The sequence below is a fragment of the Balaenoptera musculus genome, chromosome 13 (assembly GCF_009873245.2).
Source record: "Balaenoptera musculus isolate JJ_BM4_2016_0621 chromosome 13, mBalMus1.pri.v3, whole genome shotgun sequence".
Classification (NCBI taxonomy): domain Eukaryota; kingdom Metazoa; phylum Chordata; class Mammalia; order Artiodactyla; family Balaenopteridae; genus Balaenoptera; species Balaenoptera musculus.
In genome coordinates, this window is record NC_045797.1 from 58,496,736 (window position 1) to 58,520,192 (window position 23,457).

Here is a 23,457-nt window from a genome sequence, read left to right on the forward strand (position 1 = left end):
AACTGCCCAGAAACCATAGTGAAACAGACAAAATTAGGGTCATTCTTTTTTTTTTTTTTTTTTTTTTTTCAGTAAAGTGTGTTCATTTGGAGTTGTATGATCTGATATAGGAAAACCGATTTAAATATATAATTTTATTCTGTAACGTGTAGTTGATGAAAGTGGTACGAAAGCAAATGGTAGTATAATGTGGAACAGCGATTAATCCTCTCTTTCTTTAGCTCTTTTCTTCTACAGAAATTCTTCCCTGCTTCACTAATTAAAGTCTAGACTCAGGCAGATTTGGACTATGGGATAATGATTAGCCTTGTCGGGTGTTAGAGCTAGAAGGAACTAAGAGGTCTTGTCACTTAGCCCACTTTTTTTTTTTTTTTTTTTGCTGATAGAAGAGGGACTGCTGGATAAATGACTTCTTTAGGTTATCCAGCTACTCATTGTTGGTGCTGGGATTTAAACCTGGCTCTGCAGGTACCTAGCCAGCAGTCTTTTTGGTTACTTGGTTACTTTGGACATATTACTTAGTCCGGAAATGGCAGATTTAGTCTCAAAGGGAACATGGTTTCTTGGCTTCTTTCTCATTACTGAATGATTTTTCAGAAGGCAAGGAGCTTGTTTGTTTGAACTTGATACAAACCCCCTAAAATATATACTGTTCTTATTGACCTTCTTCTCTCTTGTTGCCATTATAGCCTATTATAACAAATTTGGACAAAAAAATTGAGCAAACTGAAGTAACATGGTTTGACCATTAATAAATTTCCCCTCCAGGAAATCAGACTTAACCCTATGAATTTACTGAATAGGTGACCAGCAAATAATTAAGTTCAGAAGCGTATTTTATAACAGGGTTATAGTGAGCTATGCTCACTTCCCAAAGAAATATTGAGACTGAGCTCCTATAAAGCAGAAGCCTGATACTCTTGATGGGGCCTTCCTTACTTGCTCTTCAATATCATTAAAAGCCTGTGTTTATTAAGTGCCTAATTACACATACTGTGCAACAAGAACTGGATAGAGAAAACTTTTCTCTGAAAGTTTAGAATTTAAAGTAAATAGTCCTGGTTTGGTATATATTTTTATCTGTGTATTTCTGTGTGTATATTTATAAAACAACAGATTTAAATCACCATAGACCTATTCTTTATTCTCAGTAGAGCTAAACTATTGCTTCTTTTAAGCAAAGAATGATTTTAACTTCAGATTCTTCTAAGCATTCCTTAGCCCAGCATATCCTTTAAGAATAAATTAAGAAAATTGGAACATTCCTTTCTAGTTTGAACTCATAATGCTCAGCTTTGAATAACAGCAAATGATCCTCAAAAGGTAAGCTGTCAGAAGATCAGATCCATACACTGAAAACACTTTTATTTAGATCAGATATTTTAAACCTTTGAAATCCAGAGTACTAGTTTAGATGAACATGATTTAGCTCATAGTAATAATATATTTATAAATCATCACCACTTACAAAGTGTTTTTACATTATTTCTTAGGATGTCTAGAGTGCTGTATTGATTTCTGGAGATGTTAAGATAGATAAAACAGTCCTTGCCTTTAAGGAGCTTACTATTGAATAGAAAAAATAGATATGAGCAAATAATTGCAATGCTAGGTGCAGTTATCATTTTGAACATAAGATATAAAGTGATGAAGATGGTAGAATATCTGATTTTGTCAAAGGGAATCAGAGAGAACTCTTTGAATGATGTTATTCCCAAATACTGGGTGTTAAAGGATTAGTATGCATTTACTGTGGTGTGTATATGTATGTAGAAAATTGTAATTTCTGACAAAGGAAATGGATGCGTGAAAAAATCAGGAAGTGTTCAGGAGATAGCTAATAATCTCATATTAGAGTTTAAGGGGAAAGGGTGTAGTTCAGCAGGTTAAGGCTGTGGAGATTTAGGCAAAAAAGAAACCTTTTATGCCTTAATTAGGACCTATGTGTATTGAGCATACTTGTTGGAAGGTTTTAACACAGAGGTAGTATATTCTGTGGGGGGATGGACTTGGGGTGTAGGGTATTGAGACAAGGAGTCAGTTAATTTTATACAGTACATTTATTACAGTAATCCAAGAAAGAGATGGTAGTCCCTTGAGTTATATAGAAACTGGAAGAAATTTTTTTTCTAGAGCCAGAGACAGGACTTGCCAGGGAAACCACAGAATCTTAACTGAAAATGCGTTTTTGAATGCTCACACTATGAAAATAAAAATTACAGTTAAGTGACTTTAATTTATACCCAGCTACTGTCTTTTTTTAAAAAAGGAAACTTAATTTTGGAATATGTTAGATTTACATAAAAGTTGCAAAGATAGTACAAAGAGTTCTCGCAGCTTTCCCTGGTGTTAACGTCTTACATAACCCTGGGACATTTGTCAAAACTAAGAAATTAACATTGGTACAATAATATTAGCTAAACTAAGATACTGCATTTGGATTTTACCAGTTTTTCACTAATGGTCCTCTTTAAGTAAGAAATTTGGTGGAACTACCTTATGAAATACTTCTTTATACCAGTATTGCCGGGGTATTTCTACCAAACATTTGTTCAGAGGGATGCTGATATGTGAAAAAATGGGTCTATGGAAAAAATAATTTGGGGATGTAGCGAACTAAACAAAATTAGAGAAGTTGTATTTCTTCTTTCTCTTCTTCATTTTCCCTCTCCCCTCTGCTCTGTTGTCTCTTCCCCTTCTTCCTCTTCTCCATTCTCCCCTTCCCAACTTTCCATCCCCTTTTTTCCCCTCTTTCTAATCTTCCTCCTCCTTTTCCCACCTATTCTTCCCTCTCCACACCTCCTCCTTCCCTTTCTCCTTCTATTTTGTGCCCCACTCCCACCCCACAGGATTTCTCAGAGACCTTAAAATACCAGTGGCGTTGTTAATTTCCAAGAGAAGAGAAGACAATAGTATATGACATTTCTAAAACTGATTTAACTGTGCAGTGGTTTCTTGTGGGGAACATACTTCACATAGGACTACTGTCCAATGACCCGTTCTTTGTCAAATATTATGCCAAACTGGGGGTGTTAGGTATAATTATAGAGAAATAGGTCACCTTGTATCCCCTGAATACGTAGCTACCCCTCACTGTTAAAGGGGAAGAAGGTGGATGGGTTACGTATAACTTTTTGGAATACGGTCGTTTTTGCCTATTTGTTTAAAAATGAACCAAAACATTTTACATTCAGCACACATTAACATGAGCTATCCTAAATTAAAACATCTAGCAGTTATTAAACTTTTCGTTTTTCACATTGACAGTTGAGGTTACAGTTGAATTATTTTGCTGAATATGATGGAGTAGCCATTGGCAAGTGCTTTGGTCAACAAGACAACCTACAGGAAAGTACAGGGTACTGCAGTGTGGGGCATGGCGAGGCGTCCTGTCCCGGGGGAATGGCTGGTATGCTAGTTTCTAGCAGCCGTTTGAGAGCTGTTTATCCTTGGTGATCATGCTCATATTTTATTTTTCTTTTTAAATCATGTTATGTTTGGGCAAAATATATAAATAATTACACTTAGTTTGTTCAGTCAGTGTGGGAAGATTAAAAGGTGTGTTTTAGAAATGATAAGCTCTTTAATGAAACAGTTATTAGAATGTTAGTTCCTATATGCTCTAGTAAACATTGAACTAGAAGATGAAAATAGTGAACTTTTCCCCCCTCTACTTATTTTTCTATTCCTTGTCAGATAGAAAGATAATTTTACAGAATAAGAAAGAAGAATTCTAAGGATTTGTTGAGCCGGAGAATTAATAGTGATATATTGTATATTTACCTCAGTGATTAATTTTATTTTAGTTCAAATACCCAGGGACAAAGATTTTGTAATTTATTGGCCTGCATCAAATGGACTGATTTGATTCAAGTCCTTTCCCGTTAGGCAGATGGCTTGGTGAGTGACCAAAAGCAAATGCAGATTTACCATCACAAGAGAGACATTCATGGAACAGATGGAAGTCATTTTTCTAATAGACTCTGAATATTCAAGTATTTTTGATAATAGCAGACTTAACTAAATAGAATGTTGTAAAGGTAAAGTGTTTTAGGCATCTTAAAAGGTAAAGTATTAAATATATAATTATGATTTTTTTTCTCAGTCTGTAAGTTGGAAAGTCATTTTACATAGAGTGAACAGAAAATTGTGTTTTTAAGCAAGGTGGGAAAGGGGGTAGACCAGCTTCAAGTAGAGGATGGTATAATATTGAAATATGTAAGAAAGCAGAGAACTCATTTCCTGCATCCATTTTCTTTACAAAGGAGAATTGTTTTCAAACTGGAAAGGGCAGGAAAATAATGCTTAATAAAAGCATTATTAAGAAGGAATTGAAGTACAGATAGGTGAGTAGATAATTATAGAGCACCAGACACTTTAAATGAATGTAAGCCTTTTAGATTTATATAAATTATATCTCATTACTATACTGAAAATATAGCAGACATGATTGTCATCCACTGTTGGTGAGTGTCTTGACAAATAGGAGGGGTGTCAAAAGATTAGTGATCAGCATTGACCAATTTGCAAAGGAAAGGAAAAGGTGATTTCTAGAAAATACAGACCGTTAAACTTGATGTCAGTCATCTGTCCCCAGCAAACATCTAAGATAATTTATTAATCACATAATTAGTGAGCGCTTATAGGAAGAAAGTGGTGATTAGCATAACTTTAGTAAGAAGTTATGTCAAATCAATCCCATCTCTCTTCTATTTTTTTTCTTAAAAAAAAAGAAAAAGGCAATTTTACTTAATTACACCTTCACTGAGTTCCAGGAGCAGTTTAAGGTGCCTCACATAAATACACAACAAAACAAAATATAACAAAAGGAGTAGAAAACAGCTTACATTTATTGGGCGTATAGTCCAGGTCCTTTACTAAGCAGTTTACATGTTTTTTCATTTTATCCTGAGCAGACCCCAAAACAATTCAGCCAGTTTCTGTAAGATGTGAGAAGTCCCTGCTGCCTGTTGCTTCAGCCCTTGAGGCAGGAATTTTATATGAAAGTTTCATGTGTAGCAGATGTGAAAATATTTTAGAGCAGTAGTTCTCAAGCACTTCGGTCTTAGAACCCCTTTTATTTTACACTCTTAAAAATGATTGAGTACCCCCAAAGAGCTTTGGTTTGTGTGGGTTATATCTATTGATATTTACTATATTAGATAATAAAATTGAGAAACATTTGAAACAAGAATACATAAGCACATATTCCAGTAGCTGCCAGAGGGATGACATCATTATCACACTTCCTGCTCCTGTAGCCTCTGGAAAACTCCACGGTATTTTCAAGACAGAGAGCAAAGGGCAAATAATTTTTAGTGTTGTTATGAAAATGAGTTTGACTTTGCTGACCTCCTGAAAGGCTCTCCAGGACTCTCAGAGGCCCCCAGACCACACTTTGAGAACCATTGTTCTAGAGGAAGGATTCAGTCTAGAGAGATCAGGCTATGAAATCCTGCATTACACATATTAAATTGGTGTCTGAGCATCATTTCAAAGAATATTGGTTGATAGACTTGCCAGAGTCTTATACCTCAGTTTAAGCAAAGGCACAGGGAGGTGCCAAATGGTCATTCTGAGCAGTCTACATAGTTAGAGTGCCATTCGTGTCACCAGTGGAAAAATTACTCCTAACGTTCCTTAAGCTCATTAGTAAACTCAGTAGTGCAGGTCCACATAGTTTATAAGCAGAGCTCTTGCTCCTGATTAGGGGCTTTCTAACCAACGACTTCTGGAGCGTGGGGTAGGAGGGGTGTATTTACAATTAGAAATAGTGTCACAATAGTGTCTCCAGTTATTTTAAGTAAAATAATTGGAGAGCTAATAAGATGCATGTGAAAACTTTTTTTTTTCTTTTAAGAATGAAATTTAACAAATAAGGACAAGGTCCTGTGCATAGTTTCAGTGAACCAGATATACAAATAGGGAGCTAGAAAGGAAACTCATCTGACCACTTTTATGTAAAAAAAGACCTAGAGGTTTTAGTTAACTTCAGACTGCAAACCAGCAGTTGAATGCAGTTGCTAAGAAGCTGAAGTTAATAAGAAATAGAAGTGTTCATATAAAGGGCATAGTTGTTCGATTCTCAGGGGGATTTAGATTTCTCCCTGTGTAACAGTCACTGGTCATACATGCCTTCATCGTTCTGGATGAGACCATACGTCTGCCAGCCCCAGGCGTCCATTCTGAGAGTTATTCAAACCAGGCCACTGGGCAAGTAGGTCCTACTTTACCATCAGCTGTCATGCCTCAGTTTCATTGGTATGTGGACCACCTGTGAATTTGAGGTCCTGATTTCTTTCTCTGGGCTTCACTGTCTTCAGCTTTGCCTCTAGAATCATGGTACTTTTTATTTTTACTCTGTACTCTTTTAAGTTTGCTGACCTTCACACTCTGACAGGTTGTGTTCCCTTGATATATGGTGCCTGGTCCATCACACCCAACCAAGTCAGCTCACCTCTCAGGTCTGCTTAATCACACCACCACTGCCATATGTGGTCCAATCCTGGTAACAGCTCCACTTGTTAATGCACTGTTCATGCAGTATTCAGACTAGTACTTGATTCTGGGTGCCGCATTTTAAGAGACATTGACAAACTAGAGACTATCCAGGTGAAAGTAACGAAACTGAGGAGTCTACAAACCAACCATTGTTTTACAGTACGACCTCAGCCTATTCTAGCTTCACTTGCTGCCATTCTCTCTTCAGGTAGCCTGAGTTCAACTCACACTAAATCACCCACAGTCTCCAAAATGTGGCATCAAATTTTCATTCTTTTGCACAGGCCCTTTCCCTGTCTCTTAGTGGTGAATTCCTACTTTAACTTCAAGACCCAACTCAAATGTTATTTCCTCCCTTAAAATTTCCATTGACTCTCCTAATTATTTTTACCTCTGGGTTCTCACAGAACTTTATACATGCCTGGATTGTGCATTAATCAAACTATAATCCAGTCCAAGGGTCAGCAAACCTTTTCTGTAAACGACCATATAGTAAATATTTTAGGCTTTGTGGACTTTGTATGTTTCTCTCTGTCACAGTTGCTCACCTCTGCTGTTTTAGTACAAAAACAGCCATAGATGATATGTAAATGAATGAGTGACTGTATTCCAATATAACTTTACATGGACACTAAAATTTGAATTTCACAGAATTGTCACATGTCAAGAAATAATATTCTTCTTTTGAAAAGCCTCCCTAACCGTTTAAAAATATGAAAACCATTCACAGTCCCTGGGCTATACAAAATCAGGCGGCAGGCTAGATTTGGCCCACTGGCCATAATTTGCTGACCCTGGATCTAATCGATTTGTCTATTATTTCAATTACTTATGCATTCATTCATTTATGAAATAAATATTCATTTGCTGGTATCCTTCTAGGCACTGTGAATGCAGTGGTAAGAGACACCAACATATTATTAAGGCAGAGTCTTTCTTCTGTGTTAGACTGAGCTTGCTGAGTTTAGAGACTTTCTATTCCATCTCTGCCCCCCAAGAATAGTACATTTCTTGTTACACTTTGAGATGAAGTAATGAATGATTCAACAAAGGAATAAGCGATTATGGCTTTGCTAATTATTTCTCCTGTGACAGTTTGGTTATGCTGTCTTATAATGTGAATGTGAAAGAGAAATGCTACTAAAGACAAGTGAGTGATAAATTTTTAACAAAGGTTATTTTGGAAAGATCTTTGTTGAGTCTAGATATGAGGGTAAAGTTTACATTTTGTCTGTTTTGTCAATGAGAAGAGCTATCAAAGTGATATACTTTGAGATGTATTGGCTATTCTCTGATGAATCTTTATATAATTTTTGGTATGAACCTTTTAATTAACGTTTAACTTTTATAATGCAGTCATAGGGTAGATGGATAAACTGTGAGGGAGGGGACTTTTTAACTAAAGGGACATTTTCTCTCCTTTGGATGTGCCAAATGACATCTTTACATCCTACAAATCATGTATTTTAAGGATTAAAACCTTGGGTTGAGTTATAGTAACACATTATGTTAAGTAATTCGTTTACTCATAGAGATTAGCTTTTCTCTTAGCACATTGCATTTATGTGGTTTTTCAAGGTATTAGCATACAACCTTAAAATACTTGTTACTTCAAATAACTTTAATCATGAAAATGTGATAATGCTTATTTTCTTTTTACAGGCGAGATAAACTTTGGATTTGCATGGAGTTTTGTGGAGGTGGTTCTTTACAGGATATTTATCATGGTAAGACCAAAGTATATGTGAAAGAGATTAAGTAGAATTTCTTAAAATATAGTTATTTACTATGTTAAACATTACTGTTGTTTTGAGGAAAGTGTGTTTTATCATTATGCTATTTGGATACATAAGGAAATTTAAGATATATACAGACGAAAGGAGCATTCACTTTATAAGTTGAGAAATTACAAGCAGTTGAATTATTTGCTAATTCTGAAGAAGGCATATTATATATAGTTAGTTCAGTTGGAATAGGAAACAGGAAAGGATAGATTTTCTGGAACTGTTTTAGAAGGCTTAATGAAGAAAGTGGGCTTTAAATTGGTCTTTAAAAGGTAGGTAAACCATGGATACAAAGAAGAGAGACAAGTGCACTCCAGGAGTTGAAACAGCAGCACAGTGATGTGAAGGTGTGACATGTTAGATCACTCTCACTGGTCTGTCTGGGGTGTATTTGGAGAGTGTGGTCAGATCTAGAGAGCCTTGAAAGCCAGAAGGAGGGACTTCCCTGGCGGTCCAGTGGTTAAGACTCCACACTTCCACTGCAAGGGGCACAGGTTGGATCCCTGGTTGGGGAACTAGGATACTGCATGCCATGCCGCATGGCCAAAAGAAAGCCAGAAGGAAAAACATGAGACCATTTCTGCTTCATGAAAAGTTATTTCTGAGACTTCCCTGGTGGCACAGTGGTTAAGAATCCACCTGCCATTGCAGGGGACATGGGTATGAGCCCTGGTCTGGGAAGATCCCACACGCTGCGGAGCACCTAAGCCCGGGTGCTACAACTACTGAGCCCACGTGCCACAACTATTGAAGCCCGCGTGCCTAGAGCCCATGCTCCGCAACAAGGTAAGCCACCGCAATGAGAAGCCCGTGCACCGCAACAAAGAGTAAGCCCCGCTCGCCACAACTAGAGAAAGCCCACACACAGCAACAAAGACCCAACCAGGCAAAAAATAAATAAATAAATAAAATGTAAAAAAATTTTAAATATATTGTTAAAAAAAAAAAAGTGAAGGGCAGACAGCAGAAGCAAGAAGAACTACAGTCCTGCAGCCTGCGGAATGAAAACCACAATCACAGAAAACAGACAAAATTAAAAGGCAGAGGACTATGTCCCAGATGAAGGGACAATATAAAACCCCAGAAAAACAATTAAATGAAGTGGAGATAGCAACCTTCCAGAAAAAGAATTCAGAATAATGATAGTGAAGATGATCCAGGACCTCAGAAAAAGAAAGAAGGCAAAGATCGAGAAGATGCAAGAAATGTTTAACAAACCCTAAAAGAATTAAAGAACAAACAGACAAATGAACAATAAAATAACTGAAATGAAAAATACACTAGAAGTAATCAATAGCAGAATAACTGAGGCAGAAGAATGGATAAGTGACCTGGAAGACAGAATAGTGGAATTCACTGCTGTGGAACAGAATAAAGAAAAAAGAATGAAAAGAAATGAAGACAGCCTAAGAGACCTCTGGGACAACATTAAACACAACAACATTCACATTATAGGGGTCCCAGAAGGAGAAGAGAGAGAGAAAGGACCCGAGAAAATATTTGAAGAGATTATAGTCGAAAACTTCCCTAACATGGGAAAGGAAATAGCCACCCAAGTCCAGGAAGCACAGAGAGTCCCATACAGGATAAACCCAAGGAGAAACACGAAAGGACCCGAGAAAATATTTGAAGAGATTATAGTCGAAAACTTCCCTAACATGGGAAAGGAAATAGCCACCCAAGTCCAGGAAGCACAGAGAGTCTCATACAGGATAAATCCAAGGAGAAACACGCCAAGACACATAGTAATCAAAATGGCAAAAATTAAAGACAAAAAAAAATTATTGAAAGCAGCAAGGGGAAAATGACAAATAACATACAAGGGAACTCCCATAAGGTTAACAGCTGATCTCTCAGCAGAAACTCTACAAGCCAGAAGGGAGTGGCATGATATACTTAAAGTGATGAAAGGGAAGAACCTACAACAAATATTATTCTAGCCGGCAAGGATCTCATTCAGATTCAATGGAGAAATCAAAAGCTAAGAGAATTCAGCACCACCAAACCAGCTCTACAACAAAACCTAAAGGAACTTCTCTAAGTGGGAAACACAAGAGAAGAAAAGGACCGACAAAAGCAAACCCAAAACAATTAAGAAAAAGGTAATAGGAACATACATATTGATAATTACCTTAAATGTGAATGGATTAAATGCTCCAACCAAAAGACACAGTCTCGCTGAATGGATATAAAAACAAGACCTGTATATATGCTGTCTAAAAGAGACCCACTAAAGACTTAGGGACACATACAGACTGAAAGTGAGGGGATGGAAAAAGATATTCCATGCAAGTGGAAATCAAAAGAAAACTAGAGTAGCAATACTCATATCTGATAAAATAGACTTTAAAATAGAGACTGTTACAAGAGACAAGGAAGGACACTACATAATGATCAAGGGATCAATCCAAGAAGAAGATACAACAATTATAAACATATGTGCGCCCAACATAGGAGCACCTCAATACATAAGGCAAATGCTAACAGCCATAAAAGAGGAAATTGACAGTAGCACAGTAATAGTGGAGGACTTTAACACCTCAATTACACCAATGGACAGATCATCCAGACAGAAAATTAATAAGGAAACACAAGCTTTAAATGACACAGTAGACCAGATAGATTTAATTGATATTTATAGGACATCCCATCCAAAAACAGATTACACTTTCTTCTCAAGTGCACATGAAACATTCTCCAGGATAGATCACATCTTAGGTCACAAATCCAGCCTTGGTAAATTTAAGAAAATTGAAATCATATCAAGCATCTTTTCCGACCACAACACTATGAGATTAGAAATCAATTACAGGGAAAAAAACCCGTAAAAAACACAAACACATGGAGGCTAAACAGTACACTACTAAATAACCAGAAGATCACTGAAGAGATCAAAGAGGAAATAAAAAAATACCTAGAGACAAATGACAATGAAAACACGACGATCCAAAACCTATGGGATGCAGCAGAAGCAGTTCTAAGAGGGAAGTTTATAGCAATACAATCCACCTCAAGAAAAAAGAAAAATCTCAAATAAACAGTCTAACCTTACACCTAAAGGAACTAGAGAAAGAAGAGCAAACAAAACCCAAAGTTAGTAGAAGGAAAGAAATCATAAAGACCAGAGTAGAAATAAATGAAATAGAAACAAAGGAAACAGTAGCAAAGATCAATGAAACTAAAACCTGGTTCTTTGAGAAGATAATCAAAATTGATAAACCTTTAGCCAGACTCATCAAGAAAAAGAGGGAGAGGACTCAAATCAATAAAATTAGAAATGAAAAAGGAGAAGTTACAACAGACCCCGCAGAAACACAAAGCATTGTAAGAGACTACTACAAGCAATTCTATGCCAATCAAATGGACAATCTGGAAGAAAGGGTCAAATTCTTAGAAAAGCACAACCTTCCAAGACTGAACCAGGAAGAAATAGAAAATATAAACAGACCAATCACAAGCACTGAAATTGAAACTGTGATTAAAAATCTTCCAACAAACAAAAGTCCAGGACCAGATGGCTTCAGAGGTGAATTCTTTCAAACATTTAGAGAAGAGCTAACACCCATCCTTCTCAAACTCTTCCAAAATATTGCAGAGGAAGGAACACTCCCAAATTCATTCTACGAGGCCACCATCACTCTGATACCAAAACCAGACAAAGATACTACAAAAAAGAGAAAATTACAGACCAGTATCACTGATGAATATAGATGCAAAAATCCTCAACAAAGTACTAGCAAACAAAATCCAACAACATGTTAAAAGGATCATACATCATGATCAAGTGGGATTTATCCCAGGGATGCAAGGTTTCTTCAGTATACACAAAGCAATCAATATGATACACCACATTAACAACTTGAAGAATAAAAACTATATGATCATCTCAATAGATGCAGAAAAAGCTTTTGACAAAACTTAACACCCATTTATGATTAAAACTCTCCAGAGGGCTTCCCTGGTGGCACAGTGGTTAAGAATCTGCCTGCCAATGCAGGGGACACGGGTTTGAGCCCTGGTCCGGGAAGATCCCACATGCCACAGAGCAACTAAGTCTGTGTGCCACAACTACTGAGCCTGCGCTCTAGAGCCCGCGAGCCACAAGTACTGAAGCCCACGTACCACAACTACTGAAGCCCACGCACCTAGAGCCCGTGCTCCACAACAAGAGAAGCCACCACAATGAGAAGCCCACGCACCGCAACAAAGAGTAGCCCCGGCTCGCCACAACTAGAGAAAGCCCGCGTGCAGCAACAAAGACCCAGTGCAGCCAAAAACCAATAAATAAGTAAATTTATTAAAAAAAAAAAAACTCTCCAGAAAGTGGGCATAGAGGGAACCTACCTCAACATAATAAAGGCTGTATATGATAGACCCACGGCAAACATCATTCTCAGTGGTGAAAAACTGAAAGCATTTACTCTAAAATCAGGAACAAGACAAGGATGTCCACTCTCACCACTGTTATTCAACATAGTTTTGGAAGTCCTAGCCACGGTAATCAGAGAAGAAAAAGAAATAAAAGGAATTCGACTTGGAAAAGAAGAAGTAAAACTGTCACTGTTTGTGGATGACATGGTACTATACATAGAAAATGCTGAAGATGACACCAGAAAACTACTAGAGGTAATCAATGAATTTGGTAAAGTTACAGGATACAAAATTAATGCACAGAAATCTCTTGCATTCCTATACACTAACAACGAAAGATCAGAAAGAGAAATTAAGGAAACAATCCCATTCACCATTTTAGCAAAAAGAATAAAATACCTAGGAATAAACCTACCTAAGGAGGTAAAAGACCTGTACTCAGAAAACTATAAGGCACTGATGAAAGAAATCAAAGATGACACAAACAGATGGAGAGCTATACCATGTTCTTGGATTGGGAGAATCAATATTGTGAAAATGACTATACTACCCATAGCAGTCTACAGATTCAGTACAATCCCTATCAAATTACCAATGGCATTTTTTTTTTTTTTAATGTAAGGGCTTGGGTGCTCTTATAGCTACTTTATTTATTTATTTATTTATTTTTGACTGTGTTGGGTCTTCGGTTCGTGCGAGGGCTTTCTCTAGTTGTGGCAAGCGGGGGCCACTCCTCATCGCGGTGCGGGGACCGCTCTTCATCGCGGTGCACGGGCCTTTCACTATCGCGTCCCCTCCCGCTGCGGGGCACAGGCTCCAGACACGCAGGCTCAGCAGTTGTGGCTCACAGGCCCAGCTGCTCCATGGCATATGGGATCTTCCCAGACCAGGGCTCGAACCCGTGTCCCCTGCATTAGCAGGCAGATTCTCAACCACTGCGCCACCAGGGAAGCCCCACCAATGGCATTTTTTATGGAACTAGAACAAAAAATCTTAAAATTTGTATGGAGACACAAAAGACCCCAAATAGCCAAAGCAATCTTGAGAAAAAAAAAAAAAACGGAGCTGGAGGAATCAGACTCCCTGACTTTAGACTATACTACAAAGCTACAGTAATCAAGAAAATATGGTACTGGCACAAAAACAGAAATATAGATCAGTGGAACAGGATAGAAAGCCCAGAGATGAACCTGAGACCACACCTATGGTCAACTAATCTATGACAAAGGAGGCAAGAAAAAAAAAAAAAGTTATTTTCTGAGAATTTTTTTTTTTAGGTGTGTGGCTATTCTTCATATATGAGAAATTTTTCCTTTTTATTAATGACATTTTGATTTCAAAGGTTTAGTGAAAATTGAGAAATATTTGTTATCATTTTGCATTGCAGAACATAAACGGTATTTCTGAAAGCTTGTTTTAAATTCAAAAAGCTATTTACCCCTTTTTTTGTTTTCATTTGTACTAATTTCTCTACTATTGTTTCCACACTTATTGATTTAATTTCCTTCTTCCTGAAGTTTTTTTCGGCTAGGACTCTAGTGGTAAACTCTCAGTCTTTGATCCTCATTCTTAAATGATAGTTTAAGTGGACATAGGCACATTTTCTCCGTTGACAGGTATTTTTGTTAGCATTTCGAAGATGCTGGACTATTGTCTTCTAGTTTCTGTAGTTGTTGGTACCTTCTGCTAACTATTGATCCTTTGCAGGTAATCTTCCTTTCGTTGTAATTGCTTTTAAGATTTTTCTCTTCATTTCTGGTGTTTCTAGTATCTAAACGTAGATTTACTTTTCCTGCTTGGGACTTAAAGTGCTTACGTCCGAGATTTTAGTTCTTTTATCAAGTCTGACAATGATCAATTATTATCCATTCAAATATTTTCTCCTTCAGGTTCTCTGATCTCTCCTTCTAGAATTTCAGTTCGATGTACATTAGCTCTCCATGTCTCTTAAAGTGAGCTTCATTTTTCCACTTTTTTTTTTTTTTTAAAACCAGGAGCACTTTCTTTTTTTAAAAAAATTAATTAATTTATTTATTTATTTTTGGCTGTGTTGGGTCTTCATTTCTGTGCGAGGGCTTTCTCTAGTTGTGGCGAGCGGGGGCCACTCTTCATCACGGCGCGCGGGCCTCTCACTATTGCGGCCTCTCCTGTTGCAGAGCACAGGCTCCAGATGTGCAGGCTCAGTAGTTGTGGCTCACGGGCCTAGTTGTTCTGCGGCATGTGGGATCTCCCAGACCAGGGCTCGAACCCGTGTCCCCTGCATTGGCAGGCAGATTCTCAACCACTGCGCCACCAGGGAAGCCCGATTTTTCCACTTTTTAATCCCTCAGAGCGCTGAGGATACTCATAACCATCTTCCGGTTCACTGATTGTACACCTAATTTGGTGACCATATTTTTCATTTCTAGAAATTATTTGGTTCTATTTCACATCTCTTTCCATTTTTTGTCTTATTCTTTCCTTGTAATTTTTCATCCCTTCTTTTATATCTTTAGTTTATTTAAGCATACTTATTTTTTAGTCTTAGATTGTTTGGTAATTCCATCAGATATACATGATTGGTCTTAGGTGTCTGATTCTGCTTTCTTCATTAAGAAGCAAGAAAGCCAGTTTAGTTACAGAAATAGGTTGTCATGATTGTTATTCCATTTCAACCCTCTGGTGGAAGTAACATAGTAATATGAGTCTGTAAGTACTGATTTGTTTATATAACAACTGGGTCAGTGGAAGAAATAATTTCGTATTAACTTGGATGCTCTCAAACATGCATGCTGAGAATATGCAGGCTTATACGCAGCCCCAAACCCTGTCTTTCTCTGTATGCACACCTTTGATTGCACCCAGGTTTCTACCAGATAACCTCCTCATGGCAACGTATACTCCTCTTTGGCTGTAGTCTACACTGCTGTCTACTTGCATTGCCATATGAAACATATACCTCCATTTCTCTCTGTGCGTGTCTCTCGCCTCCTCTCCTCTCTCTCTTTCATCATGTTGTCATTCTGTGGGGAGTAGAATAAATATCCTGGATTACCTTATTTGGTGAAAGACAAGTTATACTTTTCTAATAACCACAGTGCTTGTGGGTTTTTGTTTGTTTCTTTGCTGGTGTATACAAACCAAATTTGATCCATCATGCAAAATTTTTTTGATTAAAGCCTCCTTTTTTAAAATTATTTCCACTTATTTATAAAGTACCATTAAGCCAAATTTTATATTTTGTCTTATGTCCTTAATTCCATCATTTACTCCAAATGATTGTTTTAAAGTTAACTCTCCTGAAAGGGGAACTATATTAGTTATCTATTGCTGTATAACAGTGATCTTAAAATTTGTCATCTTAAAACAAACGTTTATTATCTCAGTTACTAAGGGTCAAGAATTGAAGAATGGCTTAATTGGGTGATTTCCCTTGCAGTACAGGGCAAAACATGCATAAGACATTTGGTCCATGCCAAAAATCCTTGAAATTTGGTCCTGTCCAGAATGTCCATGAGCGTATTTGGTTCATGCCACATGGTTTTGGACAGGACCAGATATCAAGGATCTTTTGGCATGGACCCAATGTCTTATGGACATTTTGGGCAGGACCAAATATGAACAAATATCGAGAGCCTTTTGGTGTGGACCAAAAGTCTTAGGGAGGTTTGGGGCAGGACCAAATGTCTGCGAACTGGATGATTCTAGCTCATGGTCACTCATGAGGGTGCAGTCAAGCTCTTGGCTGGAACTATAGTCATCTGAAGGCTTGACTAAGGTTGGAGGATTTGCTTTCAAGATGATTCACTTACATGGCTATTGGCAGGAGGTCTCAATTCCTTGCCACAAGGATCTCGCTGTAGGACAGCTTGAGTGTCTTCACAGGATGGCAGCTGGCTTCTCCCAGAGGAAATGATACCAGAGAGCAAGGAGGAAGCCATAAAACCTTTTATGATGTAGTCTCAGAATTTGCATTCTGTTACTACCACCACAGTTTGTTCTTCAGAAGCAAGTCATTTCTGTCCAGCCCACACTCAGGAAGGGAATTAAGTTCCAGCTCTTGAGGGGGATGTATCAGAGAATTCATGGACATATTTTGACCATGAGGGTGAGGGCCGCAGGGCAACTTTTGACTTTACATTTTTTCATGAGTTCCTTCTCCTCTCCTTTTGTTTACTTTTTCTTTGAGAACTAACAATAGAACCTTTTATTGTTCCAACATAATAGGTTTTTTGTCTCTATTTTTCACTGAACATTTTTCCTTCTGTTTAATATTGTCCTTTAACAACTTTATGCATTCTGTTATATCATTTATGGTGAATTTTTTTCTCATTTATTTCATAATTTTGAGATCATCTTCAGGGGGAATTCCATATGGCTTTTGAGAGTGTGTCCTTCCGACAGTGTTGGATTTTTTTTTTCCCTGGGACCCCAGTGACCTCATTGTTTTCTATATATATTTGAACCCTAAACCTGAGTGAAGAAGAGGCCTTTTAAATTCTAAGAGGAAACATTTTTTCTCCTGTCCACATCCCAGGCCGTGACACACAAATCCCTAGTCGTCTCCTGGTGCTTGTCCACTATTTTAATGAGGGTGTAGCCCTTTGAGGATTCTGGTTTTGTGTGGGTGTTTGTTTTAGCTCTTCCTCTGCAGAGCTATAACCTTTTCTTCTGTGCCCATGTAGGGGATAAAACTAAGGCCCTAGCTTACTAAGACTGGCCTTCTCCTAAGAGACAGCTAGACTGTTTGTCATTTTTACGATTCTGTTTTTCATTTTCGTTTTTGCGTTTGGCTTCTGGACAAGTCTCTTACTGTTTATGAGCTTAGCTAGGCATTTAGAAGATTATTTAAAATTTTTTTTCCTGGTGTTACTTTCAGGGTTTTCAGGTTATCTTATTTGCTGTATTGTGGGAACACACATCTCAAGAAGGCCTATCTTGCTGGATGAGAGTAGGTTTACAAGCCACAGAAGTTAGTTACTATGTGGTTTATCCTCATTTAAACTTAGCCTTGTCCCCAAAAGAATCTAAGTGAAATAGATTTCTCTCTTCCACAATTGTAAAATATGAGTACTCTGAACTACACATTTTTACAAAGCTGTTAGGTTTAGGTAAATGGGAGATCACTGTCTAGCGCGTGATTTCATGGTTGGAATTTGATTCAGTTTCTAGAATAGTTTTTCCCGCCTAACTTACTTCTTTATTCTGAAGTGGTTTAATAGCGAGAAAGAGAAAACTATTTAAATGTTTTTCATAGTCGAAAGATGTGCACAGAGGAAATATTCAAATATTATATGATTAAGCTATGTATATTGATATGGAAAGACGTCCATGATAAATGAAAAGGCAAGTTTCAGAATTGTATGTGTAATATGTTTCCATTTATGTTTATGTGTTTGTACACTACATACCTGTACTATATAAAACATCTATGCATTAAGTCATCTGGTAGACTATAGGCCAAACTATTGGTATTGTTTATTATTGAGTAATACTGGTTTGGATAAGGAAAAGACCTGTCTCTGTTGATTGGAATTTTTTATATTGAACATGTATTAATTTTATATCTATAAAGCTAATAATTTTAGGGAAAAAGTATTGATTTTTAACCTAGTCAGTAATACATATTACATGTCAATTATTTTAAAAAGCTTTAATAAAAACTAGCTAAACGTCTTGGCCATGCTTTCTTTCTTTTAACATTTAAGAGGTAATATGGTCAGGTGTAAAAATGAAAATGTAATTAATTTCAGTGACTATTTCAATGTTTTATTCATTCCACAAACATTTACTGAGTAGCTTTTCCATGCCAGGCACTGTTCTAAACACTGGGGATACAATGAGCAAATCAGATTTTTTAAAATTCCTGCCCTCATGGAGCTTACTTTTTAGTAGAATTTAGGCATATTAAGTCTATTGCTTAGTGGAACTTGTAAACTTTGTCTCTTATTGAAAAACATACTTTGACTAATTTTATTAACATTAATTTTCTCCTCTTATAGTAACGGGACCTCTGTCAGAACTGCAAATTGCATATGTTAGCAGAGAAACACTACAGGTAAATTCAATGTTAATTAAAAAGTAATGTTCTTTATTAAACTAAATGTTTAATTATTGTGCATTACCTGTTAAGCAGAGTAAGGATTTAAATATTCTAGTTTGGTAAACTCTTGAATTTAATACATTTCAAAGTTGTGTAGTAAACTCAAATTATATTTGCAAATAAACACGTTAAAGCTTCAGTATCATAATATACCTCCTAAAATTTAAGCACTATGGATTTGTTATTTATTTTTACATTCCTCTTAATACCAAAGAAAGGCTTAAAAATTAAGCATTCTTATGGGATTGAAACTCATTCTGATACTAATTGGATATTTACTTTTAAAAAGTTATTTCAAACTATTTGCAGAGTTTAGTGAAAATTATTTCTCTTAGGAAAATTAGTGGTTCAAACTGAGCTCCGCCTCTCATTTTCTCGATTCTTTTATCTTTTCGGATACTCTGGTAAAATAAAGTAATTATCACTAGTGCTTTCTGTAATGAGTAAATAAATAAGATAGAATACTACTCATTGATGACTTTAAATCCCAAAGTGTGTTCTGTAGTAAAGTCTTGTTAATTTTTCTTTTTTTTGAAACTCCAGGGATTATACTATCTTCACAGTAAAGGGAAAATGCACAGGGATATAAAGGTATATATCATATCTTTACCTAATGGCCCTCTCTTCATTTTTAAATATGCTGACCAAACTGTTGAGCAAAATTGTATCAGTTATTCTATTTGATGAATTTGTTATCTTAATATGTTACTATAATAAAATTGAGTGATACTTTGAAGGGTTTATTAATTTTTTTTATAGCGGCTCTATTGAGATACAGTTCACATACCATAAAATTCACCCTTTTAAAGTGTACAATTGTGGATTCATGTTTCAATAACACATTTTAGCTTATTTGTAGTTATTTATTTATAAAATGCAAATTAGGTCCATAGCTTCCATTAAGTTACAGTCTTTAGGAAGTTTCATGCTTTGAATATTGTAGTAAACTTTGGCAATCTTAAGGAACTGTCATTAATAATGTATAAAAATGGATAAACTAAGCCTTGACCTTTTCTGCTGGTCTTTAACTGGCAGAGGAGAGCAGGTACACCGGGCATGTTGTGGTAAACCACCCCTATCGTAGGACTCTGAGGTTATTTCCAAAGATACTGCCGTCTTCCCAGCCTGGATATTTTCTCTGTTCATTTATTTTTTCTTTTCTTTTCTTCTTCCTCATTCATCTTACCTCCTGCTTTTTCTTTCCCCCTTTTGTTTTCTCTAACATAAAGGTTCTAACCCTTTTTTGCGGGGGATGTGGGTGTGGGAATCATGTGCTCTTTGAGTCTCTGATGAAAGCCATGGACTCTCTCCTCCAAAAATGCTCTTATGCACATGCCTTCAAATTTTGCATGAAATTTCAGTGGACTCTCAGATCACCTGCTGAGATCCTCTACTTTAAGTATTGTTCATAAACCACTTCAAAGACATAAGCAAAGAGCCTTGGATTCAAAGGTGCGAGAGATCCTAAGAAGATAAGTGTATCAAGAAAGATTCTGTGTCATTGGCACTTAAATGATCTGGAAGGATTGATAGATTTTTGTCAGAAATGGAAGTTGGAGTGCCTTCTAAGCAGAAGGAACAGTGTGAGCAAAGATACGGAGGTCAGAAAGTGTGGGGTCATTTCAGGGGGTATAAAGGCTGCACCATATAATTGAAGAGAAGAGAATGTAGGAGAGTGATAAAGATGGTTTTGGCCAGGAGGTTTGGTGCTCCATTATGCAAGAACTCGTGTGTTGGACTTCAGAGTTTGGGCCTAATTGGATAGATTCTAGCCATCACCACTATTGCTACCCTGTCTAAGCCACCATTATATTATATCTCAGCTGGACTTCTGGAATAGCTTTCTAACTGGTCTCCCTGCTCCCATTCGTGAGTGATCCTACAGTCAGTTCTCTACCTCACACAAAGTGACCTTTGTAAATCAGATCTTGTCACTCTCCTGCTTATAAACCACCGTTGGCTTCCCACCACACTCAGTACAGTATTCAGGTGTTTTTACCGGGGCCATTGAGGTTATGCATGATCGGGCCCTGCTTTCCTCTCCGACCTCATCTCATACTCTTCTTCGTTTTACTCATTCTGTTCTCGGCACACTAAACTTGGAGTTCCTGGAATATGTTGAGTTCATTCTGGTTCCAGGACTTTGTATTTGCTGTTACCTCTTTCTGGAATGTTCTTCTAGATTTTGGCATGACTCTGCACCCTCTCTTCAATTAGATCTCTGCTTAAATATCCCTGCCTTAGAGAGGCCTTCCCTTCCTGCTTTATCTTCAGAGTGCTTATCTCTAACTGGCTTTGAATCATTTATTGGTTCATTCATTCGTGTGCGTGTGTGTGTGTGTGTGTGTGTGTGTGTGTGTGTGTGTGTATTCGTTTTTAGATTTTCTTTCTCTCCTGCTTAGATGTAAACTCCTTGAGAGCTGGAACTTTTTCATTACTATAACCCCAGAGCTTGAAGTAGCATCTGGTTGCTAGTAGTCTCTCAGGGAGAGAGGGATGAATGGACACCTAGATGGATGGATGGAAGAATGCATCATAAGTGCAGGTGACATGATATAAACTGTAATTTAGAAAAATTAATCTGGAGCTGGGGAAAGACCAAACTGAAGACTCAGGCAGAAGTCTAGATAGCTAGGGCCTAATTCAAGTTGAAATCCCTAGTCTAGTTTCCTTTTCCTTTTTCTCATTTCTCCCATTACTCCTTAGAGTTGCAGTAATATCAAGGGGTGTAGGTTTTGGTTATTTCTTCCTCTTTTGGGGGCTGGAAGGAGTTTCCTAGTATTTTTTACCCCGAACTTATACTTACAAAATTGATTGCATCCTGAACCATAGAGGATTACTTTTGCTTCCTCATTTAAAAGTTGCCCAAAGCGGGGGCAGGGGTGGGGAGCCTGTAGTACCTTTGAGAGGCAGTATTTCTACCTCCTCCAGAAGCTCTCAGTTTTTTTGAAGATGAAGTCGTTATTATCACCTTCTTCTTAGAGCTTAGATCAAGAAGCAAAAGTGGATAAAAATGCTGCTAGGTCATGCAAACAGGTGACATTTTAATTCTGTGGGACTGTGCCTAGTTGTTTATATACTGAATGGCCCCAAACTCTGGGCAGAGACACATTAGGATGGACAGCCCTACAGACTAAGTAGTAAGGTTCAGTCTTACACATTAGCATTGGTTCAACTGATGTTGAGTACCTAGAAAGGGAGATGTGTTTTGGTGGTTTGGGACAGGAAATGGCAATGAAGTTTAACATGTAATTCAAGGAACTGAATAATGCCATTGTAAGGTAACAGTTTAGTATAGTGACAGCGCTTGATCAGTAAGAAAATAGCATTCAGATTAAAACTAATATGTCACGTTCATAATAACATTCATATTATTTTAATAGCAGCTTTTTGCAAGGCAGAACATTTTGTAAGGATAGTCAAATTGCCTAAAAAGTAGACAGTAAGTTTTCCTATGAATGTAATGGTTTAACATTTTAATTGGGCCTACTATAAATCGTCAGTATTTCTAGGTTTAAGCCTGCCACTTGTGATTATTTTAAATATATATGTTTAATCTTTTATATGTGCTTTCTGATAAAATGTTTCCTACTTTAACTAAAATGTTCTCACTTTGAAGGGAGCTAACATTCTGTTAACGGATAATGGTCATGTGAAATTAGGTAAGTAAATTTGAATTTCGTCACTTGCACAAATTTATTCCAAAACATAGTAAGTTTATGTTTTCCTCTCTAGGACTAGGTTTCCCCTCCCTCAGCAGCATCTATGTATCTTTAGGTGGAAATCTCATTGCAGGACATGACATATGTAATCTCTCTGTATCTGTTTCTTCTTCTCTTAAGTGAGGATAAAGTCTATCCTTCACATGGGACAGATTCATTATAAAGATATAGTGAAATAATATCCCTTAAAAATTCTTTCACCTCTAACCCTAGGAGTGGGACTTCTAGTAAGAAATCTGTACGAGATTACCTTGTGACCAAAAAATAAGGCAAACAAAAGCCAAAAACTCAATAATGCAAAAACTCCTACCTGCTTACACAAGCTTTTAAAATAAAACATTGTATTAGTTATATAAGAATGTAATTTAGATGCTGAATGGTGCTTTGTTTGAAACTGTAACTTTTATTTTGTAACTTTTGATTGTCAAGTTATTAAAACAGTTCAATACCTACATAATAACTTAATTTGAAAGTTTAAGACAGGAAACATGTACAATATAGTAACTTTATAAACAAAGTTATGTCTGTTAGGTATTAAATGAAGTATTTAATAACAAATATGAAACAATTATTTTGAACTACATATCACTATAAAATCAAAATTCAAGGAAATATTTATCTTCTAAAAATATGATTAAACTATTTTGACCTATAGCCTATAATAGGGACTAATCAGATTTAAAAGTATCATAATTTACATATAATAAAATTTTCCTAAGCCACCTCTAAATATGAGAAAAGCAGTTATCTAACTATTGATGGCTTAGTGAACAGTTTCCATCTGCAGTTTAAAATTTGTGTCAATATTATGTGCTTTACTCAAAGACATCCTATATATAATATGTCTTAGTTTATAAAGATTTAGAAATCATCATTAAAAAACTAGAAAATATTAGAACTCAATATACTTAAAAAATAGCAACATAAAACTAAACTGACATAAAAATAAATTTCTTGATAGTGATTGTTATTGGTATTAGAATATATTGCTACAGTA

The 23,457-nt window shown here is 36.7% G+C and overlaps 1 protein-coding gene across 3 annotated transcripts in view; it reads left to right on the top strand.

Annotated features, from left to right (window-relative positions):
- MAP4K3 (mitogen-activated protein kinase kinase kinase kinase 3) overlaps positions 1 to 23,457 on the top strand; it is a 198,008-nt gene that overhangs the window by 101,170 nt on the left and 73,381 nt on the right. For all 3 annotated transcript variants that reach the window (XM_036872293.1, XM_036872294.1, XM_036872295.1), the window contains 4 exons: positions 8,164 to 8,228; positions 18,638 to 18,693; positions 19,282 to 19,329; positions 22,358 to 22,400. In XM_036872293.1, the coding sequence (XP_036728188.1) occupies positions 8,164 to 8,228; positions 18,638 to 18,693; positions 19,282 to 19,329; positions 22,358 to 22,400 (212 nt within the window). The remainder of the gene's footprint in view (positions 1 to 8,163; positions 8,229 to 18,637; positions 18,694 to 19,281; positions 19,330 to 22,357; positions 22,401 to 23,457) is intronic.